Source organism: Lasioglossum baleicum, chromosome 7 (assembly GCF_051020765.1).
Source record: "Lasioglossum baleicum chromosome 7, iyLasBale1, whole genome shotgun sequence".
In the NCBI taxonomy this organism is placed as follows: domain Eukaryota; kingdom Metazoa; phylum Arthropoda; class Insecta; order Hymenoptera; family Halictidae; genus Lasioglossum; species Lasioglossum baleicum.
The window spans coordinates 17,688,329-17,713,717 of record NC_134935.1 but is presented as its reverse complement, the minus strand read 5'-3'; the positions used below and the strand labels follow the sequence as shown (position 1 = coordinate 17,713,717).

The 25,389-nt window shown below is 37.8% G+C and overlaps 4 protein-coding genes across 13 annotated transcripts; 1 reads left to right on the top strand and 3 right to left on the bottom strand.

Annotated features, from left to right (window-relative positions):
• The first annotated feature begins 186 nt into the window (after window positions 1-186).
• On the top strand, window positions 187-12,275 carry Spas (spastin). Of its 9 annotated transcripts, none has more exons than XM_076427430.1 (9): window positions 187-337; window positions 715-788; window positions 1,684-1,828; window positions 1,899-2,069; window positions 3,030-3,290; window positions 4,151-4,503; window positions 4,580-4,911; window positions 5,020-5,330; window positions 5,653-12,275. In XM_076427430.1, the coding sequence occupies exons 2-9, from the start codon at window positions 735-737 to the stop codon at window positions 5,814-5,816; spliced, it is 1,791 nt and encodes a 596-aa protein (XP_076283545.1). In that variant the 5' UTR covers window positions 187-337; window positions 715-734; the 3' UTR covers window positions 5,817-12,275. The 9 variants fall into 9 exon arrangements, with proteins under 9 accessions (XP_076283545.1, XP_076283542.1, XP_076283540.1 ...); XM_076427427.1 differs by having other exon boundaries at window positions 1,579-1,828; XM_076427425.1 differs by having other exon boundaries at window positions 1,555-1,828.
• On the bottom strand, window positions 9,618-15,117 carry Rox8 (TIA1 cytotoxic granule associated RNA binding protein Rox8). Its single transcript, XM_076427439.1, has 3 exons — window positions 14,530-15,117; window positions 12,557-12,853; window positions 9,618-12,281 (listed from the first exon to the last, which is right to left on the bottom strand). The coding sequence occupies exons 1-3, from the start codon at window positions 15,115-15,117 to the stop codon at window positions 11,988-11,990; spliced, it is 1,179 nt and encodes a 392-aa protein (XP_076283554.1). The 3' UTR covers window positions 9,618-11,987.
• A 1,189-nt stretch (window positions 15,118-16,306) lies between these two features.
• Git (ARF GTPase-activating protein GIT1) lies at window positions 16,307-21,761 on the bottom strand. Of its 2 annotated transcripts, XM_076427431.1 has the most exons (13): window positions 21,491-21,758; window positions 21,099-21,232; window positions 20,914-21,026; window positions 20,420-20,606; window positions 20,209-20,339; window positions 19,929-20,118; window positions 19,724-19,796; window positions 19,162-19,359; window positions 18,926-19,095; window positions 18,287-18,457; window positions 18,029-18,208; window positions 17,722-17,952; window positions 16,309-17,654 (listed from the first exon to the last, which is right to left on the bottom strand). In XM_076427431.1, the coding sequence occupies exons 1-13, from the start codon at window positions 21,546-21,548 to the stop codon at window positions 17,457-17,459; spliced, it is 2,034 nt and encodes a 677-aa protein (XP_076283546.1). In that variant the 5' UTR covers window positions 21,549-21,758; the 3' UTR covers window positions 16,309-17,456. The 2 variants fall into 2 exon arrangements, with proteins under 2 accessions (XP_076283547.1, XP_076283546.1); XM_076427432.1 differs by lacking the exon at window positions 21,099-21,232 and having other exon boundaries at window positions 16,307-17,654; window positions 21,491-21,761.
• A 452-nt stretch (window positions 21,762-22,213) lies between these two features.
• LOC143210524 (uncharacterized) lies at window positions 22,214-25,250 on the bottom strand. Its single transcript, XM_076427438.1, has 6 exons — window positions 24,909-25,250; window positions 24,526-24,827; window positions 24,301-24,382; window positions 24,148-24,225; window positions 24,006-24,080; window positions 22,214-23,936 (listed from the first exon to the last, which is right to left on the bottom strand). The coding sequence occupies exons 2-6, from the start codon at window positions 24,550-24,552 to the stop codon at window positions 22,771-22,773; spliced, it is 1,428 nt and encodes a 475-aa protein (XP_076283553.1). The 5' UTR covers window positions 24,553-24,827; window positions 24,909-25,250; the 3' UTR covers window positions 22,214-22,770.
• Window positions 25,251-25,389: the final 139 nt, after the last annotated feature.

Below are 25,389 nucleotides of genomic sequence, written 5' to 3'. Positions count from 1 at the left end.
TCGATTCTCGATTTATCGAACATCGATTTGAAGTATCGACCTTTTTTTAGCAGATTGTCCAATTCAATTCTTTTATGTATTTTGAAGAAACCATAAGAAAAACCCTTGGAAAGCATTTCTAAAGAAATGTTGAAGTTTTTTTATGCTTTGTCCACTAAATCATATATTTTTAAGCTTTTGGTACATTAACCCTTGCGTTACTATTGCCGTTTTATCTCTCGAAAGAGCAAAGTCCATAAAATTAGTTACGAAATTCAGTTGTCAACAGTCAATCCCCGCTCTAGGGAAATGCATTCATTGTACAGAAAACGCGCAACATGAAATGCAATATCCGTTAGTGAGTATACAATATCTTTTACATGAGAATGTTATTGTTTATCGCGTTACACTTCGTCGTAGACATTTCGTTATTAGCTAATTGTTTCCTATTTATACTTCGTGTGGCTTGTCCTACGAAAATAAAAGGCTGTCAAATGAGAGATAGTGATCGATGTTATTTATTGTGCCTTTGTTTCCATACAGAATGTACACAAAATGAGTATAATGTTATTTCATTGTTGGTTCAGACAAAACTTATCAGAAAGAAGATAAATATCTGCGTTTAACCTCGATCTTCCGACTGCATGCTTATACGACAATCTGACAATTATGAATGAACAAACTCTGTGTGTGTGTGTCGCGTGATATAAAATTATGAAAATTTCCATATAACAGGAAAGCATCAAAATACACGCATGTGCAAGGGATTGACGGTGAAGAGCGCAAGTGCACGGGATAATCTATCTTCTGTGAGTATACACACCAAGGTGCATCCAAAACTCTTTCCTCTATTTATGTATATATTGTCGTGATTTTGTAAAACAACACTCGTCGATGTCCATACACCGATGTTATCGTACATCGATGGTTCGAGTTAAACGCGAATCAAAACAAGCGATGCTGAAGAAGACCACGAGCCGCTCGATCTCGTTCGAAACACGTCGGTTCCGAGTGTCTCGGAATTCAGAGTCTTCTTGTTCTTTTCTCTCGTCTTCCACGAAGGGAAAGGTCCCCACGAAAGGCATTGTTATTCGAGGAAACGGTACGTCGACATCCGAGAACGAGTTTTAAACAAAAACGAAAGAGAAACAATGGTGTATGGCTGCTTTGATGATCGCTTCTCTTCTCCCCCGATGTTTTCGCAATGTTGGGACTACCGCTGTACCGTTTAATCTGAATTATATCCCGACAACGCACGAAAGCGATCCGTGCAGCACGAATTCGAAAACTTCGCGACAGGAGATGTCTTACAGCGATGGCGGCCGTCCGATCCGTAAATTCGGCACGAAATCGCCGAAAAAGCTTTGCGTAACCAAGAATGAGAACAGCGACAAAACCACGACCACTATCAATTGCAACAGCCACCATCATAATCATTGCCATCATACACACCGGTTTCTCGAGACCCCTCAACCGTCGGTACACAAACGTAATCTCTACATTGTCTCTTTCCCCTTGATACTGCTTTTCAACGTTCTGCGAACGCTTCTTTATCAATTGTTCGTGGTGTTTAAGTATTTGTACACGTCCACGTCTCAGCTGATCCAGCGGAGACAAGCTTCCAAGCAGAGCTGCCAGTTGGAGATTGTGGTTGGTCAGAAGTCTGCCGAGAACTTGAATAATAATCACAGTAATTCCGGGCAGGCAGAGACCGAGGGAATGTCACAAATGCCTAGAAGAGCTATAGGCCCCGGACCTGGGGATCCGTTGCTCGCGAAACAGAAACATCATCATCGTAGAGCTTTCGAGTTTATTAGCAAGGCGCTGAAGATCGACGAGGACAATGAAGGTATGTTTGCAACTTGTAATTATCAATTGGTTTAATCTTGCCGATGAAAACGACTTCTCTTTTGACTCAGGCCAAAAAGAAATGGCGATCGAACTCTACAAAAAAGGTATAGGAGAATTGGAGAAAGGAATAGCTGTAGAATGCACCGGTGGTCGTGGAGAAGTATGGGAACATGCTCAAAGATTGCACGACAAAATGCGTACGAACTTAGCGATGGCGAAGGACAGACTCGACTTCCTTGGTTTGTAGATTTATACTGCCGAATAGGCGTCGCGTTCCTTCAGCTGTTCCAGTCTTCCAGGGAATGAGAAGCACAGCTTGTACTTAATATCAGTAATTTCGAATGAAAAGTTCCTCATATTACAGTACGTCGAACGTTATATCGAACTCTGGCAACAGCTTAAGGAATAATACACGATTAATGTATTCTCAGCATGCCCGTGTGTTAATTGTTTATAATGTTAACGCGTATGCGTGTGTGAGCGTGTGTGTCTACGCGTGAACGTATATGTGCGTGTACGCATGCGCGCGTTATTTCCCTTTCTTTGACAAATTTTCAGTTTTGGCACATTATATTCTTTCATGAGCGGTGCAAATATTTCATGTACAAACTAGTAGCCAGACTTCATATAGCAGCATTTCTAATAGCTGTCCGCGCGCGCTCATTTCCGTATCTTTAATACTAGTCGAATAGTTCGAACCTTTTCAACAAAAGTTGACGAAACTTCTGACAAGGAAATCGCACGGTATCGGTAGCCGGTTTTCGGAGAAAAGTCTCTAAACCTTGTAGTATGCATCCAGTACTGTAAAACCATAACTTCGTCTCTGAAAAAATTAGTTCAAAACTTTGCTCTACGACTGAGAAGTATAAATTAGGAACGCGTTGCAAGATGGTTTCTCTGTGCTTGCTATTTTATTTGTATATTTAAAAAAATTAAATAAGCAAGCACAGATTCAAACTCGGGACCTACTACTTCTTTATAGTTCTTAGCAGAAGCAAAACTTCGAGCTTATTTTTCTCAAAAACGAAGGCTAAGTAGGCTGAACGCTATTTTTCAGTGTTGGTTGTACGCTACAAGATTTAGACGCTCTTTTTTGCAAATCGATTCTGCGATACCATGCGGTCTCCTTCTGAGTTCGATTCAGTACTTAGCTATGTAGCCTACTGCAGCATGGCAGAGAATGTTTTTCCTTTTTGTAGTGAGTGTGTGTGAGCTGAAAAACATGGATATCTCCAATGAGTGTCACGGTCCTGGAAATAAGGCGGACACCGAACATCCAGGAAAGAATCTGAGGGCTCGTCGCAATTTACACACACTACAAACAACTCGATCTTCTTTAAACACAAATCATACAAAGAACACAAACAGTACACAAACAGTGAATATAGGGCCGAATACATGTACCCAAATCCCCAAGTTAAGGCCACGGTCACCAAAAAACTATTGTGCCCATTCCGAAGGTACTGTTTGTCTGAAGTTCTGGGCTTAAATGAACAACTTTTCTTGTAAATCTTACCTAGCGTAATATTTGTGATAGTCGCTTCTTTCAAAGTTGTTATTTCTAATCCCATTCTTACCATACGCATTTGTATACCATTTTTTGATAGTAGTTTGATTAGCGGTAAACGTAGAAATGTTGTTATACCGATCGTTCAATTTATCACTAGTTTTGATCTTGACTTGTATAGTTTAGTGTTTGCTCGGGTTAAATTTTTGGTAAGTTCGAATTGTTTATCTGTAAACAGAGAAGTGTATGCGTACGAGGCAGAGGTGATATTAGAAAAGCGAGAGACTAGTCCTTTGCACGACGATATGCTTGTTATAAAAACTGAAACTTCTGTTTGACAATTTCTTTGAGAGATACACCTGTGACTTTTCACATTGAAAATTTTACTTTATGTTATGGTACACGAAAGCAGACTGATAAGACACATTTACTTTCTAGAGATGAATCCATGCATTCACTTTTGTACATTCAATGTTTTAATATTTTGAACGTTATACTAAACTCTTCAATGTCATCGTATAAATCTTCAACGTGTTCCATGTATTTACTGACACACTTGTGAGATGTTAACGACATTTTCTCTTTACACTGTCACATCTAAATCGTTGAAAGCATTTCAAATCATTTCTTCATTAACTTCAACTACATTAACAGTAGCTTTTTCTCAGTTTTAACACGTTTGTCTTGTATCTTATTCTTTGCAATAGTACTCTACGGTAGATTTGTTTCGAATTTTTGTCTGCATATCGATAGTAAATCTTCTTCTGCGATCCTCATCCCCTGCAGCTTGTTAATTTCACGGTATTGTTATAGCATCCGGAAGAAAGTTATCTGTTCCTGGGAAACGAGTTGGCACTGCCATAAGCAAGAGCCAAACGTTGCCCAGAAGTATGGGGAGATCAGTGCCGGTTCAATCTTGCCATCGAGTCACTCCAGTGAAACCATCATCCACACCGCCTTCTGTCAAAAGACAATTATCTGTACCTGGAAACGGTTCTCCTATAAGGAGGCCAGGCACGCCTACTGCAACAAATAGTAATAGAGGAACGCCTACTAGAAAAGCACCTATTTTGAAAGGTGTAGATCCAAAGCTTGCGCAAGTTATCGTTGACGAGATCTTAGAAGGAGGTGCAGCTGTGCACTGGGAAGACATAGCTGGCCAAGAGGTTTGCTCTCGCAGTACATGTATATACAGTATCTCAAACGATGATCCAGAGAATGATGGATTGCTTCCTTTCTTAGACCGCGAAACAAGCGTTGCAGGAAATGGTGATCCTGCCCTCGTTGAGACCAGAATTGTTTACCGGTCTGAGGACACCAGCGAGAGGACTGCTACTATTTGGTCCACCTGGCAACGGAAAAACGCTACTGGCCCGTGCAGTGGCTACCCAGTGCAATGCTACATTCTTTTCCATATCCGCTGCTAGTTTGACATCAAAATATGTCGGAGAAGGGGAGAAATTAGTCAGAGCTCTTTTCGCTATAGCAAGAGAGCTACAGCCATCTGTGATCTTTATTGATGAGGTGGACTCGCTGCTAAGCGAACGCAAAGACAATGAGCACGAGGCCTCGAGGTATGTTTCGTCTGGGATTATAGTCTGTAGAATGGAGACGAGGCAGTGAAGCAGCTGTCTCGTCTGAGAGAATAGTTCGACGATGTATAATCAATGATTACCATTCAGGCGGTTGAAGACGGAATTTTTAGTCGAGTTCGACGGGTTACCGTGTAATCCAGAGGAAAGAGTGCTCGTCATGGCTGCTACGAATAGACCCCAGGAATTAGACGAGGCTGCTTTAAGAAGATTCACGAAACGAGTTTACGTCACGCTGCCCAATTTGCGCACGAGAATCATATTGTTGAAACGACTTCTAGCTAAGCACAACGACCCGCTCGCGCCGGAAGAACTGAACGACATGGCACTCTTGACCGAAGGGTATTCTGGTAGCGACTTGACCGGTTTGGCGAAAGACGCTGCCCTTGGTCCTATTAGAGGTAAGGTCCTCAGTTTTATCGACTGCTTCTGCATGTAATCGAGACTGAATGGACAGTAGAGCTTCGACCAAACAGTCTAACAAATAATGAAATGGTAGAAATGTTCATCGAACGGAATTCAATATAAAACGTAACCATTTTTATTTTGCATGAAATCATTGCATATCCGCAGTCTAATTATTACTAAAGCATAGAATGTATTTGGAGCAGAAAATTTGCATTTCCTCGAACTGCACAGGAAAGAAATGTAAAGGGTTTACCGTGTTGAAAGTCTAAATATTCATTTCCGTTCACAAAGTAAGATCTATTGGGTGTTGTGCAGAGCTTAACCCAGATCAAGTGAAGGAGCTGGATCTGAACTCGGTGCGGAACATCACGATGCAGGATTTCCGCGACTCGCTGAAACGGATTCGTAGATCGGTGTCGCCGGCGAGTTTGGCCGCCTACGAGAAATGGAGTTTGGAGTACGGCGACGTGAGTCTATGATTGTTAAGGAATCGCTGTGAGAACGCGGCGCTTAAGAACAAGCTCGACTGTCGGCCGGTCCAACGAGAAACAGAGACAGAACTATGAGACGGCAGGGGAATATACAAAAGTAACTTTCTGCGATATTAATTATTACAAATTGTAAATATACATCGGCTTCGAACATTTTTGAAGTTCATTTATAAATCGGTAACATCTACTATACATAGAGAGGACGGACGTTTACGGTTAAGCGAAAGACACTCTTGCTATGCGTGTTGTTTTTTAACAATCGTCTATTGCGGCCGCGACGCTGTAATATCGAGCAGCTTTATACCACATATATAAATTATATATATAAATTATACATGTAACACATTCCATACTCCATCCAGTAATCAGGTATAGTAGAATTAAGTTTCACACGCGATAGCGCCGACGTTAGAGTCCCAAATATCAGTAGCATCACAAGTTTAGTCGTTTTTCGTACTGTTACGTTCGCGTTGTTTTCATTATAGAAAAGAGTAATATTTTCAAACAGCCGCGTTACGTTCTCCCTCGTTCACTAGCATTAAATTCGTCGAATCGATGATTCGTAATTTCGGAGATAGTTGGCCGGATACTTGCATATCTGCATTATTATTACATCACAAACGGAGGTACAATTTTGCTGAATGCAATTTTATGACAGGGAAAATAAAAGGAAGAAAGACGATGTAAATATCACAATTCATAATCGAGCACAATTAACGTTGAAAAGAAAACGATATCGGTAGGAAGACTGCAATTTTGCACACGGAAACTGCACACGTCCAATCAGATAATAACGAGCAATTGTTGTAATTGCGAATGCGTGGATTAGTCGAGTGCATAGTTAATCGGATAGGCATGGTGGAAATTTGTAAGAATTTCAAGAGTACCTTTTGCAAGCACGTGCTGGGGAAACGCTGAACCGGATTTTGGCACGCCAATCATTTTGTAAAAAAAAACTAATCAGTAAATTGCACACCCATAAAGCGTATACAAACGTGTTGAGATCTTGTTATGTTTTACGACATCTTGAAGTACTCGGTTGATAATTGTTGAAACAAGAGAATGAAATCGTTTAAAAAAAGTCTCTTAGCTTCGGGGATGGTAGGACGGGGGGTATGGGGGAGGGGGTTGGTCGTAAAAATCATCAGGATTTATGAAAAACAACGAACTGGAGATATACTTGAATCGTGTGAAATTGAGAATATTTATAAGTGCATATTATTGATAAAAATGGGGAAAAGAAAATGAAATACTGTTAACGATAAATGTGTATAATGCTACGAGAAACAAGAAAATCGCGTATATATATATATATAAATGTTTTTTGATATTCATCTATTGCTTCAAATGCTCAAAATAAACAAAATGGTGATTATGCTTGTACGATGTAATCAGTAATTTGAGGAAACGAAAAATGTGCGTGTATCGCGGCACAATGTTAAAAATAAGCTTCGATGTTGGGTGTAACATTGTTTTTCGTTCGAAATTTGTTTACGAAACTTAGACATTCTTGACGCGCACTTGTTTGCGAGAGAAGCAGCGGAACCAATCATTCCCTCGGGTACTGGTTTTTCAATGATTTGTCCCTTCGACGAGAGATCGATGCAACGAGTTTTCAAAGCTTCGCCGGTGTGATCGATAGATAACACAATTGATAACGATAGATAGAGAATCGTATAATACCGTACGTGGCACGTGTTGGAAGTTTTCTCTTGTTCCGTTTGTTCATTTCTGCCACGCGAGTATAAAAAAAAACAAAGAATCTACCTGTTTCACTGTTAGAATTTCCATGTGAATTGTAATTGATAATAGAACGTTAGAAAAGAACCGTAGTTGTAAAATGTAATTCGCGCAGCACAAAGTGCACATCTATCATTATTCTCTCTTTAAGAAATACAAGGAAATAGAACTGACGATACAAAAATAATGCCAAATACATTTACTTTAGCGGTAGGAACGTTAAGTTTGGTATATATACGCGTTGCTCATTTTGCGATTGTCACTTATTTGATTAATGTATTTAAAGCACTCAAATGTTAAATGAATGCGACACCGTTTTTTCCATTTAAAGAGTGCAGTGCCATGCACGTTTAATTGCATTATATACAATTATTACTTATACTGTATATCTGCACCGATAATGTATCTCTGTGTTATGTAAAGTTGCGTTGCGTTGCGTGTTGAAACACTTTATATTCTATGTATACGCGTAAGTAGAGTAATCGCGTTAATCGAATCGTTTTAATGATCTTGCACATCGGACTGTTATCAGTGATGGTTATAATAATATACATACATATGTATATCTATTTACATCCCTGGCCTTCCATATTAAAAACACGCTCAGCCTCAATTAAGTTATTTTGCTACTTTTATAACAAGCTCATGATAAGGGAGGATCTCTTAATAATAATAACACTAACGTTAATGGCCGTTTAAAATAAAGAGATAAAACCGAGACCGGTAAAACAAACGGGTCGGTCGTTGGAAAAACGTTTGTATGGATATTTATAACTACGTTCTCTAATTTATACAGCTGCGACTTCCGTTCTCCTGTAGTTGATAATAGCAAACTGCGAACACTTGCGAAAATAATTTCTTAAACAGAAATATATTGTATATATACATATATTTCCACACGAGTCCCTTCAATGAATTATGCTTTCACTGAGAATGCCAAACTTGTATTTTCCAACAGTATTATAGATTGCTTAAAAAAATGGAGCTATGAGAAACGAGAGATAGATAATATATAGTAGATTGCAAATAAAAATGTTTCGTTGAGTTAATATCTTTCCTTTAATATATATCGTATATCGGCAGTGTTATTCGCTCGATAGAAAAAAAAAGGAATATACATCCACATTTGATTGATATTGAATATATATACTCAGTGGATACAACCATGCGATTAAATAGTAATTTTAAAATGTAATCGAATAGTTTTACATTTATCTACTACTGTACAGAAATACAAAAGTATCCCAATTCATATTTTTCCGCCGGTATGATCGAGATCGACGAACGCATGTTTTTTCGTATGTATCATAATAAGATGTATAGTACAAATTGTTTTAGCGCATCTAATTTTTTTAACGGGTTCACGCCGTTTTGCTTTTGCGGATAGCCCGAGTAAAAATCAGTTCGATTATTTCACAAGTTTGGTGCATCACATATAAAACGTATTGGTTATAAATGTTAAAAAGTATTTCTATAGTTGAATATCGATTATATATTTGCGAGAACTACGTTGATATCTATACATAATATAGTATGTATATCTAGTGGCAATAATACTTCTTTTGTACTGAATCAATGCAACAATGCACTCTCTCTCGCCTCGTTTTTAAATTATGCTGTTTTATATTTAAAAATATATAATTGTGTTGCCTTTAATACGTTGCAATGATTGTACTTAGCATTAAAACGATTATGTTACATCAGATAATCTGAATATTGTCTTCTACGTCAGTCATCCAGTCTCACGAATATTTTTAAGTGCTCAACAAAATGATTTTGTTAATGAGAAATATCGTCTTTAGTTGAAGTAAACGATTAATTATTGTTATTATTATAAAAACATGTCGGCTGTAAAATAAAAATTACCTTGTATGTACTTAAAAAACTTGTTATATTACTTGTTTCTTTTCGTTTCTTACACAGTTTTCCTCTCAACCAGTTGTAAGCGAAGGTACTACGCCTCTTATAAACTTAAAAAAACGGCTTTTGTTATTATTTCATAACTTTTATAATCTTGTATTAACGTGGGCTATGAAATAATACAAAATATTGTGTATTTTAAATATTTATTCCTTTTTTTTTCATTCAAAGGACAATTTGTTTTTATTATAAGATAACATTATCCTAAGCATTTTCAAGGGCTTCACACCCTGCTGTACCTAAATTACTCTTTATATAACATTTTTTTTTCAATGTCTTCTTCCATCGGTTCACTGATTACTTTATTAATCCATAGACAAGTTGCTTTTTTTTCTCTCTCGCTCTCACTCTCTCTCTCTCTCTCTCCCTTAAACTGGCTCTCCGTCGTTCGATATCACTTATCGCAGTCAATTAATCATTGCTATGTTCGACTTTGTATTTCTCCTGTTATTACATTCAGTACTGACTTTATACAAATGGGTTTTGAGAAAGGTTCTTTTTATGGCTTTTTATCGTCGGTGGTGAAACTTCGTGTCAATTACCACTTCGCTTGCTGTCTCTCTCTACTAAACTCACTCGAATCCCTTTACCCCAAACACTTTGTTCAAACTGATTTTCGGAAATTCAAGACGCACGGATAAAAACCAGAATTTTAGGCGAAAAAATCGATAAAGAAAAGAAAATAAATATTAAAGCTAACACCACTGAAACTCAAGGAATGAAGTCTTATACAAAGTGTCCAACAAATATATACGTTTATATATATACGGTAATATATATATATATATACATAATTGATATATATATATATATGTTCATATATATATTTTTTTATATATATAATTTTTATAAATTATAAATTTATAAATATATATATACTGCGTCAATTTGAAGACACGAAGATGTAAATATCGTGCCATGCAATAATTATACAACGATGTCAAAGTAGCAGATAATATCAAAGGTGATTGTCAATTGATAGACTGATTGTTTATGAGACAAAAATTCTCGATACACTAAATATATAAATATACATACATAGTGCGTCTACTAAAAAAAGAAAAAAGGGGGAGACAAACGTAAAGCTAACCTTCGGTGTAGAACTCCAACGAAAAAAGAAAAACAGAACGTTAGTGGCTCCGTCCCTTAGTGGAAGTTTTCGTCGTTACCATTACACTTAAATTACGTTGTAATAATTACACCAAGGTTCGCCGCTTTTCTGTACAATTGGAGAGGAGCCACTAAAGTGTACACAATGCAGATACACGCAAGTCAAGATCGACATAAAAAATATTTGTCAGTTTTCTAGTTTTTTTTTATTTACTTTTCTTTTGAGACACACACACACACACTTCCTGGAATATACCTTCTCTCTCCGCATCTCCCCTACCCCCGAAACTCTTTGTTGTATGAAAGGTTTTGTACATTTACCACCGACGATAAATATCACATAACGAGGAAAAGTTTTACAACTCGTTTACCGACTCGCGTTAGAGTGTTATTTTAATAAAGGGGCCCTGCATACGTTAAAGCATGCATCCAAGTCTAGCTACATCACAGGCGCCATGTCTACCTATACTCTCTATCTTATTTACTATATTCAATGTCATACTTCCTGTTTACCATAAATGAACATTCATCTCTCTCTCGCGCTCTCTCTCTCTCTCTCTGTTCATCGATGATTCGAGAATAAACTAAAGATTGGTAATTGTGGCAAAAATATTAAAAATATAACAACACAATGGTCGCATACATACGTACACCTTACGCAGCGCAACGAATGCAGGGCTCGTCAATGGGGCTGCAACCTTAAGTTCAGAAATATACCTCATTCAACACCGTGGATACAAACTGTTTTTATGTTTTTTCTGGTTTTTCTCTTTCTCTCTCTCTCGCTTTTGTTTGGAAAAAAGATTGTTATTCAATCACGCCGACAGATTGACTGCTATGATAAATTTTCTTCGTGGATTCTTTCGGTTCGTTTGTTTGTTTGTTTGTCTCTTTCATTTATTTCTTTTTCTTTAAATTCTTTAGTGAGCATTGCAAGACAACACGCTTGCATTCATTTAAAATGGTATATATACGTTTCTATTGTTTGGCAAGGGAAACGTACAATGGAAATATGTATTTATATATATATGTGTGTCTGTGTGTCTTTCTCTGTGTGTGTCTGTATATATGTAAATATATATATCACTTTGAACTTTTTTTTTTGATGGAAAAACAGTTCTTCCGCAGCAAGAGCATTTTCAATATCAGTCAATATTGGGACAACCAAATGTTTTTTTTTTTGTTTAGGAGCTTTCTTTACAGTGTAGTACTTCGCTCGAAGTAGAACAATGGATAATTTGTACATATGAGACGCGCGCTGCAGTCAAAATACCAATGAATTTGTTAGAATAGGTATATGACGGAACAGTGTTTGTTTTTGCAAGAGCTCCCGAAGGGCAAATGTTGTATCATATGTAACAATTAGTTGATGCCGATTACTGATCGATTTCATTGCGTAGGATATTGTGGCATGGTGTATGCTACCATGGCAGGTTGCTGACCTGGTGGCAATGGTGCAGTCGCGGTCGGTGGTGCGGCAGTTGCTTGTGCAGGTTGCCATGTGCCTGCGCCGGGAGTAGGCATTCGCATGCTATTCATATATTGAGCCTGTTGTCCGTAATATTGGCCATAGTATTGTGCAGGCTGAAGAAACTGACCCTGCATTTGCGGATATCCCTGCGGATACCAGTAACCCATTTGTTGACCGTACCCATACGCGTACTGTCCAGCTCCAGCTGTAACCTGTTACACAAAACACCGTACATTATTCTATGTTCACACTCTCCCTCTCCAAAGCAACACGATTACTTAACACGTTCCTTCGAATACAACACTAATAGAATTATTAACCGCTTCAGTGCCGAGTTTTATCGATACGTGCTCTTGGACATGTGCACTACATGTCCCTAAAGTTTCGGGATCATTCCGTATTAGTCAGAACGTTAATTGAATAATCGAAGAAACGCGATTTTTGTGAAGGCACTGAAACGGTTAAGGATTATAGATATTAGAATAACCTGTTGTGCTTGATGATTCGCATTAGGACCCACACTATTAGGATCTCCGTTCTCCTTGCCCCAAAAACATTTAACGATGCTACCATTAATTTCTGTATTATGTGTAGATTCTATGGCGTGTGTCGCCGCTTCCTTAGTAGTAAATTTAATGAACGCGTATCCTTTGTCTTTGAATACTCTTATGTCTTGTATGGTGCCGAATGGGGAAAACGTTTTGGTTATTAAGTCATCCGTAATACCATTCGTGAAACCTCCGCAATACACTGTGCAATTGGTTGGACTACTTTGGTTGTATACCTGTTGGAAAGTAATACACAAAAGAATAGAGAAACAAAGTCATTTTCACATATGTATATTGCAAAATACTATGCACAAGGTGCCAAGAAAATTATAGCCATCCGTTCTACGAACTATTCTTCACACGTTAGATGAACAATTGTAAAAATATTCGCCCCCCAATTTAAATGTTTCTACTAAAAATAAATCAGCTATAATTTTGTAGTGTTCTGAAGGTTCATATTTTTTATATTTGCAATGTTTAAGAGGCATAAAAAAACTAATTCCATTGATAAGGGACAGCTTTTGCCGACTTCTCATCGATATCCTACAGTTCCTTAACTGGGTCATCGACTGCATTGTTGACGGAACTGTTTCGTCGTTAGGTTTCGATATAACGAAACTTGAATGAAAACAGCTGAGAACCATCAAAATTTTAATCATTCATTCTGAGAAAACTGTGTATTTCCAATACATGGCTCTTCGAAAACTGTCTTCTACCTTCTTGACGTGCAGAACACATTGACGCAATAATAAAAATTCAATAATAATTTTGTCGGGTAGTTTTTTCTACAAATGTCCATCTAATATATGGAGAATCATCCTTACAAGGGCCGAGGTATGAAAATTACTTTTGAAATGACACCAGATGAAATTCATAGTATATATATCTTGTAACAAAACCGTAATGGATCTTCGTAGAATGAACCTGTGTATCTCGGATATTTCGATTTAAAGTTTCGTACATGATTCTATTTCGCTTTACACGGTAAAAATTCGAATCATAAAATCAATGTGATATCGAATAAAAATGCGTCTACAATTTTAAAATCAATGTAAATATAATTAAATAGAAATGCATTTTCATTTTTAAAATCAATGTAACACTAAATAAAAATGATTTGTCAATATTTTAACTGAATTGTGTATCCAAGTACAGATTCAAACTTGAAATATGCAGCCTCATTGTTGGTTACCTTACCAATGTACCCATGAGTCTCCAGTGTGAATATATTCTATGTAAAACAGAAGTAAAGTAACACGTAAAACCTTGAATCGAAATATCTAAAAAACAGAAGCTTGCCCTATGAAAACCTGTTGGGGTTCCGTTATAGGATACGTATACTACAAGTTACACCTATAGTTGTTTCATAAACGAATTCCAAACCTTGGTCTTGGTCTTGTTAGTGTAGTTGACTGTTAAGTTCTGGATACCCTGCACAAACATTTCTCAATATAACAAGAGCAATTGTTAGACGTATCGACTGGACGTAAAGGCAATCGTGGCTAGCTACACGGAAGAGCAGACTGCAGATTCTATACATTTATGACGAGAATGAATAGGCGAATCGAAAAAAAGTAACAACGTTTGACTTTTGAAATCATTGAAGTGGAAAAAGGTATATCTGTTCAAAATGTTTGCAATCGGAGGATAAAATTAGCATTTTGTATAAAGATCTGCAGCGTACCGAGGCGTTAGGGAACAAACACATTCGAGCTGCGAGAAACTGTGAGAACGGCGATGGGAGCGAAGCATTGGAATAGAATGTATACTTGTACAATGGAAGTGTTCATGTTGTAGAGCAGCGTGTAGAGCTACGCTAGAAGTCGAGGAACAACATTGCAGCTCCGATCGACGCTCTCTCAGGTTCTATCGCAGCTCCAATGTATTCGGGCCCTTAGAGAAAGCATCGTACCTCTTCGTAGTTAGGTTTACTATTGTTAGAGTGTCGAGGCCTCTCGGATCTCGGTGGCGGTGGTTTCCTGGTCGACCAGTTTGTCCTGATGCTTCTCGATCCGAGCCACTGGCCGTTCATCGCCGATATCGCGGCCTCGGCCTCGGACTTCTTGACGAACGATACAAAAGCGTAGCCTTTGCTCTTCATGGTTTGAGGGTCGCGTACGATCCTGCAGTTGCTGATCTCGCCGAACGGCGCGAACGCCTCCTTCAGGGTTTGCGTCTCGATCTCCGGCGATAGGTCGCCGACGAATATGTGATGATGATTGCTGGTGTCCAACTTCGGCTGGTTTCCAGGGCTTGTCGCCCAGTTAACCTTCATTTCCTTATTCAGGAAAGATCGCTTGTTCATGGCGGCGAGCGCCGTGGCCGCGCACTGGTGGTTCGTGAACTCGACGAACGCATACGGATCGTTCCCCGGCTCCCGTATAATCTTGCATCCTTTCACGGCACCAATTTGCGAGAAAAGTGCGCACAAAAGTTCCTCCGACACCGTGGCGTCCAGATTACCCACATAGAGCGTTCGGGGATTGCTTTCGTCGCTCATACTCGCTCTTCTCGGCTACCCCCGTGTCTCTCTCTCTGTCTCTGTGTATACTCCCGTATCTCGCTGGTATCCTCACCGTTCGTCGGACTTAATTGTACGGTTCACACGTTCGGCGCGTGGTGCGTGCATTTACTTGGAGGTCTGCATCAGAGTTCCGATATTCTCGCCTTTTCCAAAGAGTACACGGACGGTTGAACGCGAAGCTACACCCAGCCTCTACGTCATACTAACATAAAATGGCCGCTCTGCTTGCCTCGCCACTTTCCCCTTGAATCATCCGCGGTAAATCCTCCTGTTGCACCGGTTTACTCGAGGAACACGCCGATTCTCGCGCGACCGTTCCGCGCTTCTTTACCTACCTACCCTCGCGATCCTCGAATCCCCTCCGATAATGAAAAACTTGCACAGTTTCCTTGGAAAAGAACACGTGTTTTTGTATCATCCGTCGAAGATTTCATAACAGGTAGCGCGAAAACGCTTATGAATCATTGGTCTACGAAACTCACTAGACAAGTTAAAGGCCGATTCACACAGTGGCCCGGATCGAACAATTTATAGTGACATTTCGTTGTCATATTTGAATCAATAACACTAGGTTTACGGAGCAATAAAAGTGACCATTTTATATTATTTTGTAGAAATAACGGGAATATGTCCATCCAAATTTTTGGCCATTTTTTAAAAATAATATATATCATATTTATATATATTTTTAATAATATTTTATAGGATATCGTAAAATATGTAAATTCGAGAAATCGAACCACTGCGTACTGCGTGTGACTGCGTGGTACTGCGTACGCCGCGAGAACTCGTTGATCATTTTCTTTCGCTATGCCTTTTTATTTGTTCGTATCGTTCTCTCCTTTACGCTGTCCAGAAATTCGTTGAAAAAATTTCCCACTTATATTTGTAACAAATATACATTTTCCAACCACAATCTGCACAATCATGTCTCATCTATTTGTAAACTCGATCTTACCTCTGAAATGGTATTCACATCAATTGTAGGAAATAAAAAATATGAAAATTTCAATCGTGCTTCTTGAAAAGCAAGCCCTGCGATGATTACGCAGCGTTGCGTAATCGCCACGTTTCGGTTGTTGAAATACGACCGATTATTATACACATATTCGTACACACGTAGAAACGTAATGTATTTATATATATATATATATATATGTGCGTGTACAATGGAACCTAACTTAAACTTTCAATGTCAAGGGACACGAAATAACAACCTTGCGTGTGTGTGTTTTGCATGAATATTAAATTATTATTATCAGGGGATTATATATATATGGATTTTTACGAAACTTTTCCGAAATCGTTGGATATACAAAAACATATACAATACATATCGTAAATAAGTATGTCAGCGTGTGATTTCAGTCAACAATAGCGCGATATTTAAACTTTATTATATAGTTGAACATGTATACCTATCTTCAACATTACAACAAGAAAACTTAACTTATTAACCACAATTGTATTGATTATGCGCTAACGTGTTTTATGGCGTACGACCACAATAATTATATAAAAAAAAAAGAAATACTTTTCTTTACTGGCGACAAACGTCTCACTCATTTATCGTGCTTCGATATAAGCTGGATTACTTATAGATATCGACTCTTTTAATCAAGTAGTTCTTGTCCCATACAAATGATTCGATAAAAACATTTTTTGATTAATAAAACTCTTTGACGTACAAACAACCAATCAGTCAGTGTTAATTCCGTGGTTTCAAATCAATCGTATTGTCGACTGTTAGAATGTGAATCGTTTTTCGCATCACTGCGCTAAACAATTTATAACAATTAGCTGCGCCTCGTTTCGTATTGCACTATATAATTCAGCTACTGCCACGTTTCGAATTTTCATCGCGTACCAGCTTATACAAGCAACAGTTACGTTCACAAAACCACATATACAAACTTAAATTGCATATTAATAAAAATTCATTGGTTCGTGGCTATTCAGTCTTCGTAAAACATTAAACGTTACATAATACATATTGTATCTTGAAGAATGTCATGTTTCGAGATTTCTTATGGACGTCGATGTGTTAAAATTGGGTTTGTTATTTACATTAAAAAAAAGAAAAAAGAAAAGAAAGAAAGAAAGTATCGGATAACAAAGGGCTTTTACGCGATGTATAATACGAATACTTGTTAAACGTTTGTGATGAGTCTGAGTATTATAGTGTTACGTGTATCTCTGTACAAGTTATATACATGCATCCCGCGGGTATAGAAAACCGTACAAGGGTGCAGTTGTACTAAACGCGATTTTCACATCCGGTAGAACCGCATCCTAACTTGTAATACTTTCGTTCGTTACGTTTGGAACTGCGTAACGAGAAGCTTCGTCGCTTTGGCAATGTCGTATGCACAGGAGCGTACTTGCTGCAGACACCGATCCATGTGCTCGACGTCGCTGGTGCATCTTTGAAGACCGCTGCACTCCGCTTGCAGTCTGCCCGTATTCCCATTCAATTGTCGCAGAGCGGATTTGATATTTTCTTCGATAGGATTCTGGACAAAAAATCACGTAAACAGCTGTTCTACAGGTTCAACTAATTCGGAAACCGTGAAATCTTACTTGAGGGAATATAGCTGTTAGCTCGGCGACCGCGACGCGAATTCTTTCTGCGCAGGGCACGAAAGCTTCTCGCTGTTTCGGGTCCTGCATGGCCATCCACAGCTCCTGGATTCTTCTCGTCACCTGCTCGGTTCTGCGGGTCACCTCCTCGCTGGGGGGAAGACTGGGAGTACCGCATTCCCATAAACTCTGAGTGTTATTGCGAGACATCGAATCGGGATCTCTTTTCGCCTATACATTATTCAACAACATGAATCATCTTCCTTCAAAACGGATTCTGAACGCTTTCATACAAAGATATGGATACCTGGCAAATGGTCGTCGACCACAAGTTAGGTTTCCGCAAACCTTCCCTTGTTTCATACATAGAAGCAGGTCGCTGATTGTTCCTGTTCAGAGACGACTTTATGTCCAGCACTGGTTCCAATTCTGGTTCTTGTTCCCCACCGACGTGACCATTGATAACACCATCTGCCGTTTCTTTCGCCTACAATCATCGTAGATTACACTCTGATTTATAGACTGCGTACATCTTTCGATCGTAGAAATCGTCCGATAATCTTACACGAATCGTCTGCTTCAATTCGTTGTTCTCGCGAGTCAGTTGCTCTATGGTGTTCTGTAAAGCGTGCACTTGTTCCCGGAGGTCCTTGACGGTGGATTCGGATAATGTTAATTGTTTTTTCAGAACTTCTACGACCGACGGAAGACCCTTGGCTAACGGCGCGAAAGCTTCCTACAATGGCATTTCAAGAGATTCTATGAAACTCGGTTAACGAAAGGAGGAAACAAAACGGTGTTGCAAGTCACGCTGTATGATTGTTACAAAACAGAACACATGAATTAACGTGTTATCGATTTTAGTAGATAAAAAGAGTGTGACACGATGCAAGTATTTTAATTATGAGAAAGACAGAGAGAGAGAGAGAAAAAAAAAGAGAGTATTCAAGTTTCTCAAATTCTGGCGATGGCTGCACATGCACTAACAGACCTGTGCACTTGCCTAATAGCACTGTCTACAGAAGAGCCAAGTACTTAGCCGATTCCTTATTCTTCTTTTCGTTACTAGTGCCGGTACCTTTAATATGTTACCATACAATTTTATCTATTCCAACAAGTAAGTTGTCATCCATCTTTTCTCATTCGTAATTACGCTTGTTTTAGCAGATTGCTGTACGCGAACGAGTATATTCTCTGTGCTCACCTCGTTGTTCATTTTGAATTGCGACGTTGTGTATTCCGGCGTCACGTTGTCCGTCGATGTTAACGCGTAGTCGTCGTCGGACGCGACGCTGTCGTACAAAGGCTCGTCGTCGGACATTTGGGATCCATATTTCCCTTGATGTTCTTTACGAAGCATAGACAAAGCTGGATCTATCGATCGACATATACGCTCATTAATACGACTAATATTCTCCTTCACGTCAATGTTTCGCCTACCTTGCAACGACGCGTTATTTGAAAGCACGTGCCTCCTGCGAGCCTCGATAAGCAAGTCTATAATGAGCGTAGCAAATTCCTTTGGTGTAAACCTTGCTAGTTTCTGTCTACCTTGATTTCTCGTAGACGATAGTTGTGGATTCACCGGTAGAAACGGTACTGTACATCTTTCTGGTAATGTTGCAGTAGCAAACCAGACTGGTTAAAAGAAAAAACTGAATATTAGAGATTCGAGAATTGACATAACAATGTCGATAAATCACATGAAAGAAACATCACATCTCTATAGAAGTAAGTCTCTATTTAGTAATTCTAGGCTGAAGCTTAAAATTAAGCTATCGTTTAAAAACAAGCTTGTGGTTCTACTCACCTCTCCTTAACAACGATGCGATAAAAAAAACATGCATATTAATAAAACATGTAATTGCATGAATTGCGTCTAGAAACAACTATACACATCAAATCCAAGAATTTTTGATACTATATAGAATCATTTCTAGATGCTAAATCTATTCTTTCACGAAAAAAACGACTTGTTCGTAGAACGTAACGAGTAACTTACTGTCTTCGTTCTCACGACGGTCGACTTCATCGTACACGTCCATTGCCAGCTCCTCCAGCAAACGGTTTGGTAACTGAAGAAGAAAAGTCGAATGTATCCTCACTAGAGGTGTGCGAGAACCGGAAAATGTCGGGTTAAGAATTTTACTCAGGTTCGGGACGGATTCTCGAGAATATTCGGGTTCTCATACACCTTCGATACTTACCCTCTGTAATTTAGTTTTCCCTTCCAGGCTCAAGTCAGTTTGTTCCAATGGTAACGAAGAATCCGGAATAATTATATGTTCGTCCATACAGTGGTTTGGCTTACGCGAACATATGTAGTATGTCAGTCTATCTGTTACTTCGTACATGCATTCGATTATCCGCTCAGATGAATCTATGTGCCCTGCCATCCTACATGAGAAGGATCGTATAATGATTAAATAATAGTATATATGATTAAATAATTAATATTCATACGCTATACAATATATGTGCAAGTACTTGGCAATTTCTGCTGGTGTTTGCCCATTGAAATCAATCATACTGGGATTCCCACCATTCACGATTAAAAGTTCTATTTGTAGAGCTTGTCCCGCTCGAGCAGCAACATGCAATGGCGTTGTACCCTTTTCCTGTAGGAACAAGTATTTTGTTAGACGAACGTTTACACTTGTAACATCAATCAGCTTCTAAATAATTTATTTATAAGTACCTTGTAGAAATAATTTGGATTGGCACCTTGCGCGAGCAGTCTCAAAGAAGTTTCTAAATTACTTGTACGAACACTACTATGTAGCTGCCTGCTTAGGTCTTCTTCGCTGCAACATTCTTCCTTACTTGGACGTAACACAAATGCTAAATGCTGATGTTTCGCTTTGATAAAATCAGCCTTCACTGGGCTGCAAAATACAAACATACAAATTCATCGCTAAGTATCATGAATTTGTTATTATAGTAGGTTCTTGCTCATTGCACTCTAAATGAAATCCTCATTCTTTACGCGAACCCTGTTCATTACATTTTGTTCGCAAAAGGTGGGTAATTGTTGTTTCTTTATATTGCTATCTGTATATATTGATTGTAGCTTCAATCCAATAGTAAGGGAGCTATAAGTAGTTCTTCCGAGTTATACTCGGATCTTGCCTGAAATTCTGGTCCCATTTTCATGCAACAAGCAAGTACTTATTGTATAAACATAATACTAACTGCAATGGGTCCTTAGCTTGCGGTTTTCTTCTACTAATTTTTGAGTTATTAGGATCTAAAAGGGAATGTTCCCAAATACTGTTTGCTCCGTTATCGTTCAATGTGTGCACCATCTGTAAAAATATATTATACATTACCATTCAGGATGCACATTGATTCGCAAGGTTTTGTAATACTCTACTAACATTGAGTAGATTCGTATGCCATACACTCTTGTGAAGAGATTTTATATGGGATATATGACGGCCAAGGCTACGATGTATACCACAACAATCGTCGCATAATAAAATAGCTCTGTTCAGAGAAGCCCATCCTGGCTCTAAACAAAACAATTGTAAAATGTATGTAACAGAAGAACAAAAGATTACGGCGCGGGAGCACGGAATAAATAAACAAATAAGACCCGAGAGCAAAGTGTAAATATGTATTTAATTAACATTAACCTTTTTCGATCAGCTATTCGTTTGAACGAACTGAGAAACAAATATTTTCTGGATGACTAATCGCGGGACATTGTAATTAATTAGACACGATAGAAAAGGTCATGTCGGGGAATAATTAGGATTGTAATATTTACCGAGAGCTCCGCAGTCAGCACAAATATCCGTGTTAACTCTTTGCTTCGGCCGAGCCATTCTCTTCGCCTTTTATCTCGACGATTTGCACGATAATCTTAATCGAATTGGGAGACGTTTAAAAACTGCAACATAATGCACGGGGCCGCTTCAAAAACAATACCACCGAGAAAATTGAGAAACAAGAGCCCTGCAGCTTAATGTCATCATATACACATATACTCGTTAATAAATCGACCGTGACAGGACCAACGAACAAGCTCGAGATGGTGTTGTACTGTTCAACTGTTGTACCATTGATCGAGCATCCTAGAAGACACGCAATCGCATGATGCACTTTCGCATACACTAATTAATCGGTTATGCTGCGTGTGTTTCTACACTATACTCTACATCTCATTATACTTCGACCATTTTTCACTTTGCAACCCTCTTTTCGATGCCTCCCCCTCGAGTAAACTGTATAGATTCACAAAAGAGAGTCTCCGAGACTCTTCCAAATTTTTTTTGTATGACATTGTAAACATTGAAACATGTTCAAACAATGTCGAACGAGAGTGAGACGTATTTTTTGTGGACGTTTCTCAATTTATTTCGAAAATGGTCCAAGCAAAAATTGAACACTGTCACACTAAAAATGATGTTAACAACCTTGGTGTAAAAACCTTGGTTCTTGGCAATGTCGAGTAGATAGTAACTTCTATTTATAAGAACGTTTGTCGCAATGAATCTTTGTATTGTTATTTAACAAACACACCGTGGAAAAATTTGCGCATCTTTATTTACATACATTTATATATTAACTAGTTATCTATTACATGCGTATATAAATTAGCAACAATATATTTATAAATAATATAATATAATTTGAAATACTTATTCGGTTGTGTGTGATTTACAATTTACAATTCAAGATATAATTTTCAAGGCAGCATAATTTCTACTGCTAATTTAGAACTGCAACTTCCAGTCTAAAATTTAAATTCAATAGAATACCTAATCTGTTCTGTACTCTGTCACATTTGGTTGGCAAGAATTATAAGGTGAAATAGAGCCCAATTTTTTTACTCAATCAATGAATTTTAATGAATAAGATAATTTTCCTTTTGTTCGATAATTTTTGCCAAAAAGAATAAATGAAAAAATATTTTATTGATTAAAGTTCATCGCTTAAATAAAGAAATTCGGTTTTGTTTCACCTTAAAATACCGAAATTACTTTCTTGTAATCTCTTTTTTAGTAATTGTCAATAGCTTAAAAAGAAATTGTCAGTCATAATTGTTTAAAATGGAGAATCAGAATATAAATTTTGAAGTTCCGCGAGTACTTTATTCGAAATGTAGGATTTGTTTTCAATAGTAGATTCGTCTATATTGATTCTATGATCTATATGTTTACCGTCCGGAGTTCGCAAAAAGCTCATGCTTGACTTCAAGCTCATGTACTCTTTCAACGGACATTTCTGTCTGTACTTTCCAGTTACAGGCGTATTTTGCAGAGAAGGGAGTTTCTTAACAGTCTCAATATCGACTTGATTCTCTAAATCATCAGAACACGAATCTGTAAATTTTGAATTTTCCTCCGTTGGTTCTTTTAATTCACAACTCTCTACTTTATTTTCCTTATCCAAAGTTATATTCGTCTCTCTTTCTTTGGAAATGTCAGATCGCGAGATCGATTGTTGTGGTATAGACAACAATTTCCTTAATGTTGATTTCAGCTTGCTTAGATTTTGTTCTGTTGTGCTTATAAAATTTTCCAGTTCGCATTTCAAATGCATAAATTCGTTTCTATCGACGCACAACATTTCCGACGAAGTATGTTCTGTGTTCAGGCCATTCTCAGCTACTATTATTTCTGTACTTTGCAAATTGTTACATAATCTTTTTATACACTCATCTTCTTTTACCGTTTCAGGTCCTAGATATTTAAAATAATTCTCATCTAGAGAACATGTATCTTTTTCAAGCAACTTCGCACTTGGAATTTTACAAGAGCTCGCAGAAGTTTGATTAGTGATCGCATTTTGAACACTTTCGCATTTACTAGATGTTACTTTACATTGGGATTCTGTAATATCATTCTTATTGTGCCCAACAATGCTTTGTCCTAATCTTCTACCTATGCTTTTAGAAGAATAAATGGGAACTGCACTTTTCCTTTCAGAAGGTACATTTTCTTTCACCACATCGAGTTTCAAATCCTTTCTTGCTTCTTTTACGCATCCTTGTAAATGTTTATTTTTTATACTATTTGGTACTGCTAACATACTTATCCTCATCTTTGGTTTACAAACTTCTGTGGATGTTTGTTCAGTGTTTGTTGACTTGTTTAATAGGCCTATATTGTCGGTTTTAGTATTTACAGTACTAACGGACATGGTATTAAAATCAAGATTTCTATTTGCACAGCTGGAAGGACTCTTAGACTTGGTGTATGTACACAGTCCTATAAGAAAAATAAATGGTATATTAGTATAAACATACCTTTATATTAAAAATATAATTATGAACTAACCATTGTCTTTTTCCTTTGTTGAAGATTTTTTGTTTAAGAGTAGACCTAATCTTTCGGGCAGTATCTTTTTCTTAGCTGAAATGCATAGACTGTTATTAATTATTTACACATAAATTAATAGCAAAAGTGAGGTGATACTGACTGCTACTTTTTTTTGCTTTCTTGTTTTCTTCATCTTGCATAAGTAATCGTATTTTGACTGCTTGAGGTCTAATATAATCTACAAGATATAAATATATATTAATAATGCTGAATGTTATTTTTTAAATCAAAAGGAATATTATATTGAAATTACCTCGTTCATGACTTTTAGTGTTTGTTGGTCTTGGACACGTTAAACATTCCTTGATTCTTACTGGTTGAGGCTTGATTTTTTCCTGATCGAAATATACAATAAGAATATCATCAGAGATATGAACTATTATCAACACGATTTAAAGTATCGCAACGATCTTTAACAAATCGTTCAACATATAACTTATTAAATTTGAAACTTTGTAAAAATTTGAGTTGTACTCACTGCCGAATGTGCTTTAATCTTCATCATATTTTATCAATTTTAAAATGCCTTCTCTATAAATACTGTCACTGTGTGAAGTCACTTGAACGTTCTCTTAGCCTGGGATTACACGAGCGTTCCAAATTACAAAAACGTAAACGTAAACAAGTGGAATGATTCAAATTTGGCAGTTAGAGTATATATGTATAATAGCCATACAGTAGAAACATGTAGATGACAGACAACAGCAGACAACAAATATATCGCCCCCATTTTGCTATTCTCTGCTATTATACATTTTCATGGTCCATCTTTCTGGGACACTAAAATTTCATTTTATTGCTGTGTCATTCATACTCTTATAATTACCTGTAATCTCACTAAAATACTATATATATATATACTTCAGTTATTTAGTAATATTTTGATCGACTATCGTGCATGTGGAATATGATGTGGAAGGATGATGCAAGAATTTTTATCTTTTCAAAATCTTATTCCCAGATTGTATGACCTTGGTAAGCTACATATATACAGCGTTGCCACTTCCTTCCCCAATCAAGTGGCAGCAATTCCAGTAGGCGCGTCCTCTTTACTAAAACAACTAAAACAACTTGATCAAATCAGCGTCATTACGCGCGGGAACTCCTCAATTTCGAGCCGTAACGCGTGCAAGGACATTCTGTATATAGACCATTACTGAACGGTGTAGATTTTCCCTCTTATTGCGTCACCCAAGTACTCTACATATTTCCGAAGGCGAGCACGGCCCTCGTTTCCTTTATATGTACTTGGAAACGCATGCGCAATGGAAGCTGGTTGTTGGAAAAACGCGGGAGTTTTGCCTCTTGTGTTCCGTGTGGTTTTAGTTTTCTAGTCGATAAG

Bases quoted from the DNA above. Each gene is read 5' to 3' on its own strand.
- Spas (XM_076427421.1), top strand. From the start codon at position 1,138: ATGGCTGCTTTGATGATCGCTTCTCTTCTCCCCCGATGTTTTCGCAAT. The intron at 1,829-1,898 runs GTATGTTTGCAA...CTTTTGACTCAG, and splicing joins GATCGACGAGGACAATGAAG to GCCAAAAAGAAATGGCGATC. The intron at 2,070-3,029 runs GTTTGTAGATTT...TCCTTTTTGTAG, and splicing joins GGACAGACTCGACTTCCTTG to TGAGTGTGTGTGAGCTGAAA.
- Rox8 (XM_076427439.1), bottom strand. From the start codon at position 15,117: ATGAGCGACGAAAGCAATCCCCGAACGCTCTATGTGGGTAATCTGGAC. The intron at 12,854-14,529 runs GTACGATGCTTT...ACTTTCCAACAG, and splicing joins GTAAACCTAACTACGAAGAG to GTATACAACCAAAGTAGTCC. The intron at 12,282-12,556 runs GTTATTCTAATA...TTTGTGTAACAG, and splicing joins CGAATCATCAAGCACAACAG to GTTACAGCTGGAGCTGGACA.
- Git (XM_076427431.1), bottom strand. From the start codon at position 21,548: ATGGCTCGGCCGAAGCAAAGAGTTAACACGGATATTTGTGCTGACTGC. The intron at 21,233-21,490 runs GTAAATATTACA...TGTTTTGTTTAG, and splicing joins TGCTGACTGCGGAGCTCTCG to AGCCAGGATGGGCTTCTCTG. The intron at 20,607-20,913 runs GTTAGTATTATG...TGTATTTTGCAG, and splicing joins CAAGCTAAGGACCCATTGCA to CCCAGTGAAGGCTGATTTTA.
- LOC143210524 (XM_076427438.1), bottom strand. From the start codon at position 24,552: ATGATGAAGATTAAAGCACATTCGGCA. The intron at 24,081-24,147 runs GTCAGTATCACC...TATGCATTTCAG, and splicing joins GAAAGCAAAAAAAAGTAGCA to CTAAGAAAAAGATACTGCCC. The intron at 23,937-24,005 runs GTTAGTTCATAA...TTTTTCTTATAG, and splicing joins AACAAAGGAAAAAGACAATG to GACTGTGTACATACACCAAG.